Source organism: Ictalurus punctatus, chromosome 13 (assembly GCF_001660625.3).
Source record: "Ictalurus punctatus breed USDA103 chromosome 13, Coco_2.0, whole genome shotgun sequence".
NCBI lineage: Eukaryota > Metazoa > Chordata > Actinopteri > Siluriformes > Ictaluridae > Ictalurus > Ictalurus punctatus.
This window is the reverse complement of record NC_030428.2, coordinates 4,209,369-4,229,848: the sequence shown is the minus strand read 5'-3', so window position 1 is coordinate 4,229,848 and position 20,480 is coordinate 4,209,369. Positions and strand designations below refer to the sequence as shown.

The window sequence follows — 20,480 nt, the reverse complement described above, 5'->3', positions numbered from 1 at the left end:
GCTCACTCTATCTAACCTCTGTTTCTCTTCTGTTTGTCATTTTGCTGATGATGACCATGAGACTGCGCCGAGCATCTGCTGCTTGATGCACTTGCCTCAGTCCCTAAAACAGTGTGGGCTCAGTGTTCTAACAAAGAGGGTCATATACAGTTACCCTCATATACTGCAAATCTGAAGACTACTCAGACCATTTATTGTAAGCAAAATTATTCTGCATCGTTTTCATGTTGTTTCTCATGCTGCACGAAGAGTGGGGATCTTGGCTATACCATCGTCTGACCTGTGCTAGAGCAAATGTACAAGAAAAAACGCCAAACATGATGCATTGCCACCACCTAGTGGCCAATTTCAGGCATTGCAAATTGACTTCACACACATGCCAACTGTCAGAGGTCTCAAATACCTTTTAGTTACTGTGGACAAATTCTCCAAATGGGTAGAAGCTTTCCCATACTCAAAAGAAAATGCCAACACTGTTGTTAAAATTCTAGCCAAAGAAATAATCCTGCACTATGGTATTCCTCAGGTTATTGATTGTGATAATGGATGACCCATTGTTTCTAAGGTAACACAGAAACATTGCAAATATCTGAAGATTGATTGGCACTTCCACATCCCATATCATCCACAAAGTTCAGGGATCGTGAAAAGAAAGAATCACACCATCAAGAACCGCCTCCCTAGAGAATCCCTCCAGCAATTGGGTTCACCTTTTGAGTACACAGAAGTCCCTGTCCCTGATCTGACACAATAACAACAACTCTCTGTTCCTAGTTAAATCAAGCAATGATCTAGCTCTTCCACCTTTCTGTATATATATATATATATATATATTTTTTTTTTTTTTTTCTGGATAATTTCAACATTAAACTAAGAAGCTTTCACTGAACTGTGTCTGTGTGACTTCTTCCCAAACTCGGTATTGAGAAGGTAACAGTAGTACAGGTCCAAGAATTAAATTCTGATTTTAGTATCAGCAAAATCTTAACAGGTTCATTTTCAGGAATTAAGCTCGTGCAACTCGAGTGTGAAGGGGTGGCGGAGCATAAACGAGTACACAAATGTTATAGCGCCCGTCAAAGAGGCCCCATTTAAGGGGGTTGCTGAGATGTTGCTGCACATTATTTTAAGATGAAAATTTCGGATAATTTAAATGATCAACACTCAGGGGCCCTCTGAGTATGTGGGGCCCCAGGCAATTGCCTACCTTGCCTGCCCTGTAGATACGCCTCTGGGTGTGCCTGATGAGAAGTCCGTAATTGAGAAAGAGGCAGAGTGTGTGTGTGTGTGTGTGTGTGTGTGTGTGTGTGTGTTCTGGGAAGTGTAGTTCATGGTGGCCATATCTGTAGGCCGTGAAGCATGTTGGGAGATCTATGATGTTCTTGTGGTGAATCCATAGTTGTAAAAAGTCATTGCACATTTCCTTGTGAAGATTTGAACACCAAATAGGAATGAGAGTCTGTAGTTTTGTAATGGATTGTGGTGTAAGTAGACAACTGACTTGTTGCATCCCTAGAGGGAGGCAGAGTCTTAATCATAATCAGTGTCCATCAGCCACACCTGCAGTCAACCTTGCCATACATGCAGCCCTCTTCAAAAGTATTGGAATTCTTTTGTTTTTGCTATACGCTGAAGACATTTGGGTTTGAGTTCAAAAGATGAATATGAGACAATAGATCAAAATTGAAGCTTTAATTTCCTGATATATACATCTAGATGTGTTAAACAACTTAGACCATTTTGAGGTGAGCAAAAATATCGTAACAGATAGTCTTCAAGGAAATCAAAGTAAATAACACTATTTGGTTGCATATCCCTTCCTTGCAATACATAATCAAGCGCCGATCCACTGACATCACCAAATAGTTGCACTCTTCTTTTGTGGTGCTTTTCCAGGCTTTTACCACAGCTTCTTTCAGTTGTTGTTTGTTTTGAGGGGTTTCTCCATTTAGTCTCTTCTTCAGGAGGCCATGCCCTCCCAAAGGCCATGCTCCAAAATAAAGTGGAAAGATTACTTAGAAGAGTGGAGGTTATTATAACAGCAAAGGGGGACTAAATCTATAATTGGATATTCAACAAGCACATATGGGTTTGATTGTATTGTTGTTGTTTTTTTTTTTTCCATTTTCACACCCACACACAATCAGTGCGATGCAGACATATGACCACATGCTACCAAACCCCCGAAATAATAACCTGTCCAGGTAGGTATAAATGGTGTTGGCACATTTATAACACACATTTGCCATCAACAGAACTTGTTCTTCCAGCAACCAACAATCACAGTGTAGCAATGGATTCAAGCACTGGACATGGTTCTATGGACAGGAAGTGATAAAGAATAAAAAATGAGTATAAATGTATAAAGAATCAGCCCACCCTCTAGTGGGTATGCACAACAGCACCTCCAACCAACTTTGCCAAATTCACTCCTACCTTTAATGGCCATCATCCCGGTGAACACTGAGAGTCCCATGAGTAGAACGCCTAAAGGATGGCCTAGAAACTAAACCCATTCCTGACTGATCAAGTGACTGAGCTATATGAAGATCTAGAGAAGTTTCTAAATTCAACTCTTGCTCTCTTGTGGTCACCTGGGGTTGAGATGCTAAACATGAACCTATAATCATTTTGTACCCCTGTTGGACTAGACTGAAGCACTGAGGGCTGAGAACTAGAATCAACGTAGACTTGACTCTCAGAGTTCCTTACACCCGTTCTCATATGGACTATGGCCACACTGTGAACAATCTCCAATTCTATGTCCTTCTGGCTCTACTCACTCCTGGGATGGAAAGGGCCAGTAGACCTGACCCATTGGTTTACTTGGAATATTGTTGTCAGGTAAGAACAAGTTTAAGTTCTGAACAATGGACAGTTTTAATGGGGCCATCTTCTCCATGTGGTCTGATCTTAAACAGCATTTCCACTTCATCAATGTAGGCCACAATCTCACACACATTGGAGCACCAGACATCCTGAATCTTACGGCAACCATGAAAATGATTCTTACAATACACTAAAGTGCCAGGGGGTAGTATTGCTACTGAGTCAGGGCAATTGGTCCTACGGTGAATGACCACAGTCTCCAAGTGCCTTCGGGAACTGCTATAAATGGAGGTCAAATATTTTTAGTGTTGGGCCACCCAGTCTGAATGGGCACCAGCTCCTTCCCCTTCTTCACTACCATCAAGCAAACTATCCACTGGTAGCTTAGGTTTTTGCCCAAACATCGACTCATATGGGTAGTGTTAAGTCGACTGGTGCATCAAAAAGGAGCTGTGGAAGCAATTTTTACCAGGCTACTAATTTCAGCTGCAAATCCACTGGCCACCCCAATAGCACCATTGAGCCCATTGCTTTTATTCAAGGTCCCAGTTGAAAGAATTGACATGGACCTCATCAGGCCATTAGAGAGATGCGCACGAGCGTATTGATTTGTGTTATTTCTGGTCTTATTTCATGTAACACTATGTACAGGACCAGTGCCTCCATGCATGCTGAACACACTGTTGCATAGGCATTTTTCTAAATCATCTCCTGGGTTGACCAATACACTGTGTTCATGACACAGCAAAGGTTGGCAGGTTGTAAGGGAAATTTTACACTGTACTTTCACATCTACTCTCTGTAAAGCGCTTTGTGTAAAGTGTAAAGCGCTTTGGAACCACTAAGGTTAAAAAAGCGCTATATAAGTGCAGACCATTTACCATTAACATGCCTGCTCCTGCCTCGTGCTTTGGGATCAGTCCGTACATTTCCAGATGTGTACTTAAGGCTCGTCAGTCTCCATCCCCGGGGCAGATTGTTGCCATTGCTTTGTACAGCAGATATTTCATTACATGTGTTGATTCCTCCTGTGTATGACCTTCTGCCTGTTCTTGGCTTTGTATCTGCTCCCGTCCCTTTAAGTTTAAGGATTCAGCTCCCAAACTGCTGGAAATGTGGGACGGGTTCTAACTCTTCACCAAAACTGCTTTATCCTGGAGAAGAGGTTTGAGGTGAGACTCCATCATGCGCCTGTCCTGGTGAGTTTATTATAGTTAATGCTGAAAGACAGAAGAGCATAAGTGTAAACACACAACATCAGCATGAACACCAACACACACACATTATTCAGTATGATACAGTAGAGTAGAGTAAAGAGAGAGTAAGTCAGTAACTCACTATAATGTCTCCAGTTTACAGTGTGGATCCTTCAGTAGATCAGAGAGCAGCTTCACTCCTGATTCTCCTGGATTATTACTGTTCAGATTCAGTTCTCTCAGGTGTGATGAGGAGTTTGAACTCAGAGCTAAAGCCAGAGCAGCAAAACCTTCATCTGTAATACTGCATTTATACATGCTGCAAAACAAAACCCTTCTCACACTTAACACACTCAGTTTTAGCTCTGAAAACATCAGCTACACAAAATCTTTATATATAGAATATTTACTCTCCATCTCACACACACAACAATGACAATATATCACATCACTACAATTACAATCACCGCAGATGGAAACTGGATGTAGCTGTGTTTATTAAAAGTCTGCTCTGTGTGTGTGTGTGTACCTCAGTGTCTCCAGTGTACAGTGTGGATTCTCCAGTCCAGCAGAGAGCAGCTTCACTCCTGAATCCTGCAGGTTATTGTGACTCAGGTTCAGTTCTCTCAGTCTGGAGGAGTTTGAGCTGAGAACTGAGGACAGAACTCTACAGCTTTCCTCTGTCAGATTACACACACACACAGCCTGGAAGAGAAATGATGAAATATCAGAACTCTGACCTCAAACACACAAACACAGCCATAATCCAGCTAAAGTTTACCATGTAACAGAAATGTGAGTGTGTTTCTCTTACACACAGAAATCAGAGGACAGAACACCACATCAGTACTATTATTATAATTATTATAATTATTATAATTATTATTATTATTACTGTTGTTGGTGTGTGTGTGTACCTCAGTGTCTCCAGTGTACAGTGTGGATTCTCCAGTCCAGCAGAGAGCAGCTTCACTCCTGAATCCTGCAGGTTATTGTGACTCAGGTTCAGTTCTCTCAGTCTGGAGGAGTTTGAGCTGAGAACTGAGGACAGAACTCTACAGCTTTCCTCTGTCAGATTACACCCCCACAGCCTGGAAGAGAAATTATGAAATATCAGAACTCTGACCTCAAACACAGCCATAATCCAGCTAAAGTTTACCATGTAACAGAAATGTGAGTGTGTTTCTCTTACACACAGAAATCAGAGGACAGGACACCACATCAGTACTATTATGATTATGATTTATTATTATTATTATTATTAATTATTATTATTATTATTATTATTATTATTACTACTACTACTACAATTATTATAAACAAATGCTTTATCATAAAAAGCATTTGATCAAACAAAAAACCCTTCTGTTTTCATTTAAGGATCGTTGTAACTGATAATAATGATAATAATAATAACAATAAATTATTATTATCAGTAACTATGATCCTTAAAGGACTGAAAACAGATGGTTTTTTGTTTGAACAAAAAGGAGCAGGACGTGCTGTGGCTTTGTTTGGAAATATTTCATTGGTGAAACAGAAACAGACAATAAGATGTAAGACAGGTAATATTAACTTATTCTTTCTGTTAGCATAGCATAAATAAAAATAACATCAGATGTGTGAGCTTTAAAATGTCTAAAATAATTTAATATGCATTGTAGTTGCACAGCCACACTGCTCCTGTACCTTTAACTCTCTCTCACACACACACACTGTCACATGTTGTACTCATTGTTCCCATGGTGACAGTGATGTTTTTCTTGTTCTCAATTGTGAAGTTCTGTTCAATGTCTCTTTCAAGTAAAAGGAGAAAAGAAAAAGTGCCTTTCACTGGTGTTTAGTTCACAAAATGATCAAAAAGCAGTCATGAATACATGCAGTTATTTTGTAGAGATCATTTTCATCAGTTTTAGAGAAAAGGTAATAAATGGTGATATAAGGTTTTGTCCATATGGCCCAGATCTCAGTGCAGACGTAACGTGTTCGTGTAAAAAGTGAAACAATCTTCTGTAATGTCATGTATCGTGACGTGAGGAAGTTCAGACGGATGCAAGTGCAGGACAACAGTTTTATTTAGGAGAAAAACAGGCAGACAACTCCAAAACGTGATCCAAAACGTAATCCAAAAACAGGCAAAATGTCAGACGATCGGCAAACAGGCATACACAGTGCTAGGCAGGAAGCAAGGTCGTGGTCACGGAAAACAGGGTCGAGATACAAAACATGAAACATAAGCTCAGCGAGGGACTGGCAGCGGCGAAACCAGCGTGAACTAAACTAACGAACCTTACTACTATTATAATATTCCGCATTGCGTGCTGGGAGGCGCGCGGTATATATGCGGACATGATCAGTGTCATAAATGCTCACAGCTGAGGGCGATTCAGACACACGTGAAAATCCCAGCCAATGACAGAAAAGGGAGGAGACATGACAGAAACATAAACAAACACACGTGTTCAAATGTCATTACTGTCAACAACAAAAAAGCGGGTGCTCATGTATTCGTGCTAAGAGCATGCTGCTTCAAGGGGAAATCATGACATGTAACAGTACCAGAGGTTTGTTTAAAGATGATTAGAGTAACTATTATCAAGCATTAATCCAAACAGTGCAGTTCAGTGTTACATTAAAATAACAAACCATGCAGTAATACATTTATAAATAAAAATACTCACTCAGCTTTTCTGGAGGCTTTGACCACTGGCAGCAGCTTCAGAAGACATTCCTCTGATGGGTCATATTTCCTCAAATCAAACTCATCCAGCTCCTGATCGGAGTTCAGTAACACAAACACCAGAGCTGACCACTGAGCAGGAAAGAGTCTGGTTCCACTGAGACAAAAGTAATCTTCTCTGTTCAGGTAAGTCTGTACTTCCTGCACTAGAGAATGATCATTCAGTTCATTCAGACAGTGGAACAGATTGATGGATTTCTCTGGAGATGGATTCTCCCTGATCTTCTCCTTGATGTACTCGATTGTTTCCTGTTTGCTGTGAGAGCTGCTTCCTGTCTGGGGCATTAAGCCTCGTAAGAGAGCCTGATTGGACTCCAGTGAGAGACCCAGAAGGAAGCGGAGGAACAGGTCCAGGTGTCCATTCTCACTCTGTAAGGCCTTGTCCACTGCACTCCTGAGGAAATCAGACATGGTTGACTTGCTGAAGAAATGGAAACGGCCAGTGCGTTGCTCCACTAACACATTTGTCTTTCTAAAAATAAAGCGGAGAAATGCATATAAAGCAGCCAGAAACTCCTGAACACTCAGATGTACAAAGCTGAACACCTTCCCCAGGTGAAGCCCAAACTCCTCTCTGAAGATTTGGGTACACACTCCTGAGTACACTGCCACTTCTCCAACATCAATGCCACACTCGCTCAGGTCTTCCTCATAGAAGATCAAGTTTCCTTTCTCCAGCTGTTGGAAAGCTAGTTTCCCCAGTGCCAGGATACTCTCTCTGGTCTGCTGAGGATCAGGGTCACATTTCTGATGGTACTTTTGGTCCTTGTGTTTGATCTGAAAGATCAGGAAGTGTGTGAACATTTGAGTCAGAGTCTTGGGGACCTCTCCACTCTCTGCTTCACACAACATTCTCTCTAGAACAGTGGCTGAGATCCAGCAGAAGACTGGGATGTGGCACATGATGTAGAGGCTTCTTGAAGACTTCATGCGTGTGATGATTTTATTGGCCAGGCTCTGTTCACTGATCCTCTTCCTGAAGTACTCCTCTTTCTGAGGATCACTGAAGCCTCGTACCTCTGTTACCTGGTCTACACACTCAGGAGGGATCTGATTGGCTGCTCCTGGTCGAGAGGTTATCCAGAGGAGAGCAGAGGGAAGCAGATTCCCCTTGATGAGGTTTGTCAGCAGTGCATCCACCGAGGCTGACTCGGTCACATCACACAATCTCTCATTCTTCTGGAACTTTAGAGGAAGTCGACACTCATCCAGACCATCAAAGATCAACACCACTGTGTAGGAGTCACAGTCTAGTAATTCTAGTTTTCTCATTGCTGGGAAAAAATGATGAAGAAGCTCCATCAGACTGAGATTTCTCTGCTTCATCAGATTCAGCTCTCGGAAGGGAAGTGGAAACATGAAGGTGACGTCCTGATTTGCTTTTCCTTCAGACCAGTCCAGAATGAACTTCTGCACAGAGACTGTTTTTCCAATTCCAGCAACTCCTTTAGTCAGCACTCTTCTGATGGACTTGTCTTTAAAGAGCTCGTTACATTTGATGGGTGTCTCCTGTGTTGCTGGTCTCCTGGACGCTGTCTCAATCTGTCTCACCTCATGTTCATTATTGACGTCTCCACTCCAACCCTCTGTGATGTAGAGATCTGTATAGATCTCATTCAGAAGTGCTGAGCTTCCATGCTGTGAGATTCCTTCATTAATTCTTTTAAACTTCTCTCTCAGGCTGGATTTCAGCTCTGTCTGATACACAGAGGCCACAGACTCTAATAAACAAAGTAATAATATGTTTTAATGCAAAATCACTGAGCACAATATAAAACGTAAAAATTCTTTCAAATGCTGCTGTTCATTCCTGATTCATGGACTAAATATTATTGAAGGAACAGGACCACTTTACAGAGTAATCACAAACTTGACCACGAACAGAACAGAAAAGCACCAGATGTACATGATACTAAACTCAAACTTCAAACTAAAGGTGTTCATATCTAAAACTATTTCCTCTCTCTAAAGTGAACCTGATGGAATAAAGCCATGACTCAGAACTCTTACTGTTGTGCAGTGTGTTAGCGAGATCTGTGTGGTTCATGTTCTTCAGGACGTGCAGTGTGATCTTCAGCGCTCCCTCTCTGACACTGTGCAGATCCTCCTCATCCTCCACCTCCCTCTCAGTGCATGCTGGGTAATCTGGACTCAGGAGCTTCCTAAACCTCTTCAGCTCATTCTTTATCAGAGTGATGACTTTGTGTTCCAGCTCCTGGTTAGAAACACACAGGAACACATCTCAATATTAGAATGTTACACACTGAGAGATGCTTTTATTTTATGAAAAGAAGAAAGGTCTCTTTCTATTACCACAGTTACAACTGAAATTCTGCCTGTTTACCCATAATGCTGCTGCACATCGATAAATCTGTGAAGCATCATTATCTTAAATAAAAAACCTGCAACCTACTCTCACACACAAGTTACACACATTAAAAAGACACACACACCTTGAATATGGAGTCCAGCTGATTTCTGCTGATGTTTGATTTCTTCTTTTGTGGTCTGAAGGAAATTGGGTGGTCCATTGACCGGTCACTCATCATGGACACACAGCTGGGTTCTGGTGAGTCTGATCTCTTTCCCTCCATCATTCTGTAATTAGAACAGAAATGTCAGCAATAATTAATACTCTGCTGTCTCAGCACTGATACACAATGTGTTCATCATTAAACACCAATAATTCCATCTTTTTAATTCAGCTACAGTCTGCACACTTACTCAAACAGGAGACACGCGTCATACCTCAAGAACTACACCTTAAACCAAAGTTTAGTTCCTCTGTAAACTAGTGAGTGTTTAGAGATACAGATCTGTTCCCATGAGACGGTGTGTATCTATTGCTGGTGAATGGAAAAGTAACTCACCTCTCGTCTTTCTGTAAGTCCTGTTCTCCAGACACACTCATGTTGGAGGTCATGTCTCCTTCTCCAGATTACAGCAGGACACACGTTTACTTCACTCCAACATCGGTGTGTTAAATCAAACCCTGTATCAGCACAGAGTTCACTTACAGGAAATAGTCACGGTATCAAGTCATAAAACAACCTGTGTACATTCAAACCTCAGTACAAACCCACAAAACTCTTCTGCATCTGGTGTACATTCAGTGTGTTTATATATTATAGCTTTAGATTTAGATACTCACTGTGTTTTTACTCCTGAAATGGTTTATTTTCCCCTCGACACAAAATGGAGCTGCCTAGTTTTACTTTTACTGACACCGTCTAACTGGTTTATCTTGTTTATTCTGCAGAGCAGGAAGGGCCGTGGTGTGTGTAAATGAACAATATTTAATGGTGGATTTTATGTGATTCTGCAGTAAAACAGTAAAAATATAACAGCGTATTTTCACATGCTACGAAAGATTTTATTTTCAAAGTGGGCGTCTCCGATCTTTTAGTTTTGTAATTACAGCATTGAAACTAATCCTGGAGGTGCAACTGTTTCCAATATAACATGACCTGCTGGTGAAAGTGGGATAATTTAAACAGGAATCATTGAATATTGAAATCATATCTAAGTATAAATTTGATCCCTCCAAATTTCTTGAATATTTCTCTGGGAATATGGAACCAGAAGTTGTTTGTTGTTTAGATTTAGATTTTAACCGATTAATTTTCAAGGTCCTATTTATAAAATCAAAACCGGTGGCTTGTAGGCCTCCACCTTTAAATTCTTAGGTCATCTCTGCTTTCTTAATGTAATGAATTTTCCTGATCCAGATATAATCAAAATTAACCTGACTGATCTTTTTAATAGCTCTACTTTGAATATGCAGGATAGAAAATTATTCAACCCAATAAGCTAATATCTCTTAATAACCACGAGCAATGTTTACTTTATTCATCTACACATTCATATTTTCAACTGTGAATTTTATAGGGATGCTGTAAGCCTCTGTTAAGCGTCTTTGCTGAACCGGCATTAGCTCACACTTATTCAAATTTAGCTTTAGAACGGAGGCTTTGGAGAAAATGTGAATTGTATGTAATATCTTGGGAACCTCCGTTATCTGCTTCATAGAGATGGTTGTATCATCTGCTAATTGGCTGGTGATTACTGGTTGCCCAAGTACCTTTAATGGAACTATGTTTGAATTTGTAATAAAAATAGAAAGCATTTCTGTAATCATTACAAAGAGAAATGGAGAAATAGGGCCTTGTTTAACCCCACGTTTGATGCTAAATCGGGGTGAGGTACCTCCTGGTAAGGAGATTGAACTATTTGAATTTTCATAAAGAGATTCTATAATGTTTCCAAATTTAAGGATGTCATATTATCTGTTGGTTCTTTTAACATAAGAAAAAATTGATCTTTAAAATGTCCCAAAAGTGTATAGAAATTGAGAGCGAGATATTCCATGACCCTCAGTGGAAGAACACCTTGCATCCTGAGGTGAGGGCGGTTACGACACAGCATCCAGACGCTCTTGAGCACACGGACGTATAGATCTAAGATTTACCACTTTGTATTTGAGGTAGGAATTTGAATATCGTAGCTATTTCAGCCCATGAATTTTTTGCTGGTTTTGATCAACAATTTTATTGTCAAAATAATTATTTAGCCTATGAAACTGTCAAATATGCATACGTTTGCAAGTTAGCCAGCACACCAAAATTGTGTGTATGTGCCACTGCTACGTGTCCATAAATGATTTAATGGTATGGTTAGTCAAAATGTTCAAACAGAGATGAGAATTCTACAATATTTGAAGAGGGAAATCTCTCTCTGAAAATCCATACCAGGTTTTGTTTGTTGCCTTGCAGTGACAGACACTTTGCTCTCGTCAAGCTTGGCAAGAGGCAAACAGTTCAGTGACCCCTAGCTACTGGAGTCTGAACCCTGTGCTTATTATAGAGAAAGTTCATTTTATTTATTGAACTGTGTTTCTAAAAGCTGTGGAATTTATTAATTTGGAGACTCCAACTCAGAAATCCTCAGAGAATGCAGGCAATGTATAAAAAAAAAAAACCCTTGATATGAGGAAAAAGTGGGGGACAAAACCTAGATTTTGAAATGTGGGGGACATGTCCCCCAATGTATAATGGCTCCTACGTCCATGTTACTGACATGTTTCAACAAGAATATAAAGATAAATAAAAAATGACATACAGAGTACAAATGTATAAAATATGGTAAAACCTTGGTTTGCATTCAAACAAATATAAAGTATTTGGAGGAAATTAAGAATTGGTGGTTACTGATTATTTATTATGTTCTTCCTGAGCAGTAAAACCCAAATGTTTGCTTGTGCATAGCGCATTTTACTGAGGACAGCTTGCTGAACCTGAACCTGGGCGGAATGATTCCCACTTTGCTCTGACAATCTTGTGCTTCTGAATCGGAACCTAAGAGTATGTCTGATTATTTTATCTTTTTAAATGATTTTAGATTTTTATCTGCTATTGAGTTTTGTGTTGTGGCCCAGGGCTCGGTTTTAGACCTATGCTAACGTGCTAGCTAAAGTTTTGATATTGGAGTTTCTCTCTGTTTCAACAGACTGAATTAGTGCTACTGGATCAGAATCATCCTGCTGGACATGAAACTGGACTGTGAGGAAGTGAACTGAACAATATATAGTATACAGTGTTTGGGCAACGTCAATGGTCCTGACTCCCCACAGTAATAACTAGCACCCTCACCACCCCACAGGGCGAAATACATCTGAAAAAGCGTGTCAATGGTTAATATTGGGTATGTGTTTGTGTAACCACATTGCTAGAAAAAGTATGATGTTTGAATGTGTACATATATGAGTAGAATATTTGTTTGTGAAATAAATGAAAACAAATGTTGATTACGTTTTTAAGGAGCCCGGTTTGCCTTTGAATAAAAAGTTTAGGAGGTAAAGCATTTAAAAAAAAAAAAAAAAAGAATCTGTTTAAAAGAATTGTGTGTATTACGTGTCTTTCAAACATAAACCTTTAGGAGGTAAAAATGATAAAAAGAGCTGTTCTAAAAAGAATCACGCATATTACATGACTTCTAAACAAAGATCCTTATGAGGTAAAAATGTCAGTGTTGGCTAAAAGAATCGCCGTATCGTTTAAACTAGAAGATAACTTTTCGCGAGATGTCTTCCATGCGCTGGGGTAACGCAGTAATGATATTAAAACCGAATCTCCTCTCTCTCAGTTTCTGTAGGCTATGTGCATCTAATTTATGACTCTACAAGTCTGTTCTGCATGTGCACCTAATTTATGATCTTTGTGTTTTCCTCACCAAGAGTTTTGTGGGGAAGACACTTATTTTATGATGGTGTAATCCTCAGTTTGTTTATGATAATAAGTTAGTGTCTTGGGGTGTTAATGGCTTTACGAAACCCCCACAAATAAGTAAGCACTGTGTTTAAAAGCGGAGTCAGTTACACAGAAGTTTCTAAGATCTCGGCTGTGTACCAGTGTGTGCGCTGTGTAATTTAGACGAACTGGCGGGTTCTCATTTTAGCTCACCGCTAAAGTTTTGTTTTTATTTTGAGGAATCCTTCAAAGGGGAGATGGCTGTCTATCGTAACAGTAAGTGTTTTATTATTATTACGTATTATTAAGAATGTTTATTTATAAACGAATTTATGGGTCTGCTGTAATGTTTAAACAGATATCTAACGCTACAGGTGATGGCGACATCATGTCTATTCCGGACATCGTAGACGAAATCAAGTTTCTGAACAAGGCAAGCGGTACGTACATGTGTTATTATTTTATAAGTATCTGTGCCTATGTATGATGTGTTGTGTATGTGTAGAATGATTTCACGTTTTATTTGACACAAAAGGATCGAACTCAGGCGGTGCGGCTCGGCGAGTCAGGTCGGATAACCCCGTGCTCGGTAAGTGTTGTAATAATTACATATTTGATGGTTATGTTTAAATGGTTTTATGCTGTTTTCTTATTTTTTGTGTGTGTTCGTTTGTTCACTGCTCATGGATTATCAAATCTTGTAAACAATATTGACACACCAGTGTTTAAAAATCGTGCTGCGGGTTCTACTGAACGGCTTGTGTCAACAAAGCCTAGAAAGAACAAGCGCAAAACAGTTACGGTCGCTCAGGTCCATGCTCCGACTGACGAATGTTTGAGAGACAGAGGTTTAGTGACATCTACAACGCCTAAGCCATCAAGATCTTCCCCAGGGTCGACAGACGGTATGGAACATGTGTTTAAAAAAAATAATAAAGTTTTATCATCCTAATTCGTATTGATTTCCTAATTCATGTTTTACTTTTTCCAGAGACAGTTGAGAGTGAACGCGCTGCCGCTGATCCGCACGCTATAGACTCCGTTTTTATCTGGGATTGCGGATTGTTAGAATCGTGGGACGATTGTGCATTTTCCCCGGCTCCTGAGAAACGCGTGCCAGCGAATGTCTGACTGCGGGAGACGACGACTCTGAGGCTTCAAATCAAGAAGCTTACAGTCGCCGGCTATTATAGACAACAACAGAGCCTGATCTAGCGTTATAACTGATACGATCCGGGTTCAAGACCATCGAGGGGTATATTGCGGCAATTGAAGAGTTTTGCTGTATTCAGAGAGCGACTGGACAGCCTTGAGAAGAAACAGCGTTTTTATAATCAATCTATAACGGATACTTGACAACAACACCCCATCATGCATAAACATATTATAGCTACCCAGAGGCTCCTTGCTGGGGAGATTCCCCGCGTTGGCAATGACCAATATCTGACGACGGAGTTGTTACAGCAGATTGTACCATTAGTTAAAAACACCAAACTCGGTGAGTTGTACAATACGTTTTTTTTATACATCTGTGTGTTTACTTGTAGTAATTACTGATTCCTATCTGTTTATGTTGTCCCCCTATCTATATAGAGGAGAAATAAGTCACAAACATGACGGTCGGTGTTACTTCCACGAGCTTTACTCGAATCAATTGTCAAAAATACAACAATACACACAAACAAACAGTGAACCTAAAGTGCATTGAACATTATTTAAATAAAAGTACACATAAAAATACGACTTTCATGTCTAAATTACGACTAAACACAAGCTAGCGCTTTTCTGTTTTTCCTTATAAGGCGAGGACACGCACGCGCGCAATCACACACACACACACGACAAAACTTACTTATCTCTACTCAAAAACTATCAGAAACAAAATATAAGCACGTCTCAAAATGTCAGCAAGTTAACACAGATAAAAGAAGTGGGTAAAACATGCACAACATACCTATATAGAGGAGAAATAAGTCACAAACATGACGGTCGGTGTTACTTCCACGAGCGCTTTACTCGAGTGGAAAATTACCGCTTTCCCCCAGGTATGTGGGCGGAGACTAAAGCAATCGATCCCAGAGTGCAGGATTCAGACCATCCTAATAGATGACTGATCCGCGTTATACTCACTTGAATCATCAATGTATTGACACATTAAAATGGAACAACAGCGAAAAATAAACACTCTTTTAACTCTTTAAAAAAAAAAAAATTGACTATTTAATTTATTACATTTACTGTGTGTGATTTTTTTTAAATTAGTTTTGTTTAAATATAAAAAAATAAATCTTTTTAAAATGTCAAAGCGTTGTGGTGAAACAGTTTGTAATCAGGGAACAGTAATTAAATCTAGAAAATGCGACCACGATGGTTTTTGTTCCTTTAACAGCGCGGTAACACCGACTGACTATTTAACTTATTATATTTACTGTGTGTGATTTTTTTAAACTAGTTTTGTTTAAATAAATTTTTAAAAATCTTTAAAGCTAAAGCTCAAATTAAAGCATTTTGTCAACAGTACACTGTTAATGTCACAAGAGACATTGTCAGATCTCTGAGAGCCCTGGAGACTGGAATAGTGGAACTCCAGTGTTTGGAGACCACAGGAGATCTAGGGCAAATTGAAGCCCTGAAAAGTAAAAAAGCTATAATGAATGATCTGTTGGGCATTACAGGACAGGGGGCGTTGGTCCGCTCACGCTTTAAAAGCATGAATGAGATGGATGCTCCTTCTAAATTCTTTTTTGGTCTATAGCAGAAGAATGGACAGAAAAGATTCATACATGCTGTGCGAACAGAATCAGGAGATCTTCTGTCAGATCCCACTGAAATTCGCAAGCAGACAGTTAGCTTCTACTCGAACCTATACAGCAGTGAGCAGTCAGGGGCACAGATACTGGAGGAGAGCTTCCTTAAAGACCTGCCAAAACTCTCAGAGCATGTGGCCAGAGATATGGACGTAGAGCTAACACTAGCAGAGCTCTATGAGGCTCTCCAAGGGATGGAGAATGGAAGGGCGCCAGGCATAGACGGTCTCCCTGTAGAGTTCTACAAAGCCTTCTGGGCAGTTATAGGGCAGGATGTGCTAGAAGTGTTGTTAGACAGTGTGAAGGGAGGTGAGCTCCCATTGAGCTGCAGGAGAGCTGTCCTGACCCTCCTGCCGAAAAAGGGAGACCTGACGCACTTGAAGAACTGGCGCCCGGTCTCACTGTTGTGCACTGACTACAAGCTACAGGCGCTGGTCCACATAGCCAGCACAACCGCAACATTTAGACTCCAGTTCATCCAGAGACTCAGGACCCAGGAGTTTGGTATGGAGAGCAGCAGCCTATAGGTTGTTACACACAGTAGGAGGACTGGGGTTGGACAGAAATTTGTTTTTAATGGACATGTTGTGGATAAAAAATGTCATAAAATAAACATAAGGGAGGTCCAGATCCAGATCCAGGTCCAGTAACGGTGAGAGAAGGGACTGACGACGGGCACCGGCACCTAGACATACAGAAGCGGTTTTAGTCAGAAGTGGATAAATTGGTAAAACACTTTAAAGATCTTTATGGGTTATTAGTCGAAATAGTCGAAAGAAGTGTACGAGCTGAGGAGTGCTAAAACACACACACACACACACACACACATGCTCGTACAGTCAAGGGCGGGCAAGTAGACACAACATACGCACACACTCTCTCTTTCTCATACACACACATGAATAACTTTAATAGAATCTTATAGTAATAGAGAAACTCTATGAAAAACAGAATTGTAGGATATGCAGGACAGTAGAACTGTAATGATATTAAGAAGTTGGAAGTACAGTAAACCGCTTTTCAAGTAGTATAAATATATATAAACTAAGAAATATAGTGCAAATATGAAAATAAATTATAAACGAGAAATACAGGAAAAAAAGGAAAATATAACTTACTCATGATTCAGATGGTGAAGATTCTCGTCTCGCAAGGAAAGCCTTAATTTTTAGAGAACCATGAAGAAAGCCAGTTATAAGGGTGGCTGCCCCCCCCCCCCCCCCTCGAGATAACGATAAGACCAAGGTCCCTCCCGGTTGTTTAGTCGTCTTGCTTACGTCATTTTTTAACCTAGGGAAATAGGAATCCTGGGTTTTGAAAACCTAGGTAAAAGAGAATCCTGGTTTTTGAAAACCTAGGTAAATGGGAATCTTGGTTTTTGACAACCTAGGTAACTAGAAACCCTGGGTTTTTGTTTCCTGGGTTGTTGGGATTGTGGGTTCTGATTTTATGTGTAAAGTAAAACCCCTGGTTTCAATTCTATGGGTAAGTGAAATAGGCCTTTTCTGGAAACCTATGGGTTATCTAGTGTGTAAATACAGTATAAATACTGGAGCTTAAGCTCAGGGTATTGGGATCACTTTTGAGAATTCTCATCGGTGTGGATCTTGTGTGGTGGAATGGAACAATAAAGCTGGACCCTTGCTTCTTCTCACTCACGGCTGGTGTATTTTTTCTATCTCCAACTGGGCTCAGAGGTAGATGTGAGTATTGGCTTCTAAGTTGAATTTTAAATGTTTTTGGGTAATAGGCAAGAGCACTAGACTTTGCTGGATTACCATTTTTTTATCGTGGGCTTTTTAAAATATGGAATGTTTTTAAAAAACAAATCAAGGGGTGCAGAACACCACACTGGCTGCTGGAGGAACCCCTGGTTCATGGTGGGCGATTAGACATCTCTGGTGTGACCACTCCTTCATTATCCAGAGTCCTGGTCTCATCAGGGATTGTGACACTCCGGCAGCTGGTGAACATCACAGGAACGGACCTGTCACGGGCAGAGGACGTAGCAGCGCGCCTGGGACTACGGTCCCTACGCGTTGTGAACGAGCTCCTACATCGCTGGAGGTCCGCCCTAACGTCAGAGGAGGGTCTCAGCCGATGGACAACGAAACAAGCGAGACTGGGGCTACAGAGGAACAACCTTTTCCCCAGCTGGTCATCGCTCCAGACCTAGATGGGTGTGGGGGCCCCCACCTGGAGTTCAGCGGTGACATGAACATTGAGACAGTGTCCGGTAAGCTTCTGTACAAAGCCTGCGTGAAAGTTTTAAATAAGAAAAAGCTGAATGGGAGAGTGGACACCCCATGGTGAAGTGTACTGGGTTTTAATGATGATATTAAACCAGAGTGGAGGGCACTATACAAACCACCTTTAACCAAAAAATTTGCTGACCTCCAATGGAGGATTTTACATGGAATTGTTTCTGTGAATTCTTTTATCTCCATTTTAAACCCTGAGGTCACACAGGAATGTCCATTTTGTTCACAGAGAGAGACTGTTTTTCATGCTTTTATACATTGCTCCAGGTTTCAGCTATTGTTTGTGTTTTTATAAAACAACCTGAGGTCATTTTATGTGGATTTTACTTTTCAATTTTTTATCTTTGGTTTTAAGTACATCAGAAAGAACAGATTCAAGTGTCAGCTGATCAATTCTATCTTTGGTCAGGCATAAATGGCGATATACCTGAGCAGAAAAAAACAAAGTGGCACAGAACACCGACTGCGATGCCATAAAAGTTCTCTCCAGACTGATCAAATCAAGAATTTTGATTTGAACTTTTACAGGCGTATGGGAGACTTGGAGGTGTTCAAGGCAGTGTGGTGTTATGAGAAGGCTCTGTGTTCTGTAGTGGAGGGAGAACTTTGTTTTACAACAGCATTAGGCTGATAATGTTCTTAATAACTATCCGTTGTTGCGCTGACTTATTTATTTATTTTATTCATTTATGGTTTTTCTTTTTAATGCTCCTTTAAATATTTATTTATTTATATATTGAGTCACCTTTGACTTTAATGTGTATAGTGTGACGTGTGATAAAGGATCGTCAAAAGTCTCTCTCTCTCTCTGATAGTGTGTACATCTTATCTGAGTACACAGAAGTCTGTATATATATATATATATATATATATATATATATATATATATATATATATATATATATATATATATTTTTTTTTTTTCCTGATAATTTCAGCATTAAACTAAGAATCTTTCACTGAATTCTGTGTCTGTGTGATTTCTTCCCAAGTTCGGTACTGAGAAGGTAATAGTAGCGTGGGTCTAATAATTTAATTCTGAGGCTGGTATCAGCAAAATCTTAACAGTTTAATGGTGTCAGAAGTGGGACATGTGGATGGAGGTAAGTGATTTTTTATTTTCGGCATTGTTGAAGTTTGGGTTGAAAATATCACATCGTTTTAGTCTGTGATGTTTTCTGCAAACGCAGTCATCGCAGAGACTTTCACTGAAATTTACTTTTTTATTTTCTGCACGAAGAGTTGTGATCTTGGCTATACCATCATCTGACCTGTGCTAGAGCAAATGTACACACACACACAAAAAAAACGCCAAATATGATGCACTGCCACCACCTAGTGGCCCCTTTTAGGCACTGCAAATTGACTTCACACACATGCCAACTGTCAGAGGTCTCAAATACCTTTTAGTTACTGTGGACAAATTCTCCAAATGGGTAGACGCTTTCCCATACTCAAAAGAAAATGCAAACACCGTTGTTAAAATTCTAGCCAAAGAAATAACCCTGCACTATGGTATTCCTCAGGTTATTGATAGTGATAATGGAACATCCTTTGCTTCTAAGGTAACACAGAAACTTTGCAATATCTGAAGATTGAATGGCACTTCCACATCCCTTATCATCCACAAAATTCAGGGATTGTGAAAAGAAAGAATCATACCATCAAAAGGCGCCTCCCTGGAGAATCCCTCCAGCAATTGGGTTGACCTTTTGCCTGCCGCCCTATGCGAAATTGATTTGACACCTAATCAGAAAATTAAATGGTCTCCTTTTGAGTTCATTATGGGCAGACCATTTCCCAATCCATGGACAAAGGGTAACCCAGGTGTTTGTTTTACAGGAGATCTGGATGTGATTGTCGGTGACTATACTCAGGTTCTCATTGAAAAATTAATTTTGCTTCTCTCTCTTTATCCACTGAACAGCTTACTCACCCTTTCCTTCAACAAATTCATTTAATCTCGAATATAATTTTATTTAATTTCAGCAAATTTAAGACATTCATTTAAATTCCACAGTTGTTGTATTTTTCTGCATTCTTTCAGGTCTGGTAATTATATTTAATGTTTCTGTTCTTTTGATGCTCTATCTGCACAGTAGTATGTATAATGTCCGTCTGTGACTTTTAAGCTTAAACTTGGCATACGAGATTGACAGACAGATCTGTAGAATCACGAGATTGGGAAAGAACAAGAGAGTAATTGCGAGACAGGTTGAGGAGGATGTGTGTTTTTGTTCCCTGTATTGAACAGCAATAGTTGTTCAATACGCTAGTTTTGAAAGTGTTCTTGAAATAAACGGACCTTATACCTTCATCAAAACACACATGGACCTCCTGTGTAACACTGACGCAGTTCTCCTTAAAAGTCTGAATCCACGAAAGGTTGGGGAAGCAGCCTT

At 40.0% G+C, this 20,480-nt stretch overlaps 1 protein-coding gene across 1 annotated transcript; it reads right to left on the bottom strand.

The window, feature by feature from the left end:
- Positions 1-1,677: 1,677 nt before the first annotated feature.
- On the bottom strand, positions 1,678-10,011 carry LOC108274210 (NLR family CARD domain-containing protein 3-like). The gene is made up of 9 exons (XM_053685133.1): positions 9,917-10,011; positions 9,636-9,757; positions 9,219-9,363; positions 8,776-8,980; positions 6,707-8,486; positions 4,943-5,116; positions 4,555-4,730; positions 4,168-4,344; positions 1,678-4,049 (listed from the first exon to the last, which is right to left on the bottom strand). The coding sequence occupies exons 2-7, from the start codon at positions 9,686-9,688 to the stop codon at positions 4,709-4,711; spliced, it is 2,379 nt and encodes a 792-aa protein (XP_053541108.1). The 5' UTR covers positions 9,689-9,757; positions 9,917-10,011; the 3' UTR covers positions 1,678-4,049; positions 4,168-4,344; positions 4,555-4,708.
- Between the last annotated feature and the right edge of the window lie 10,469 nt (positions 10,012-20,480).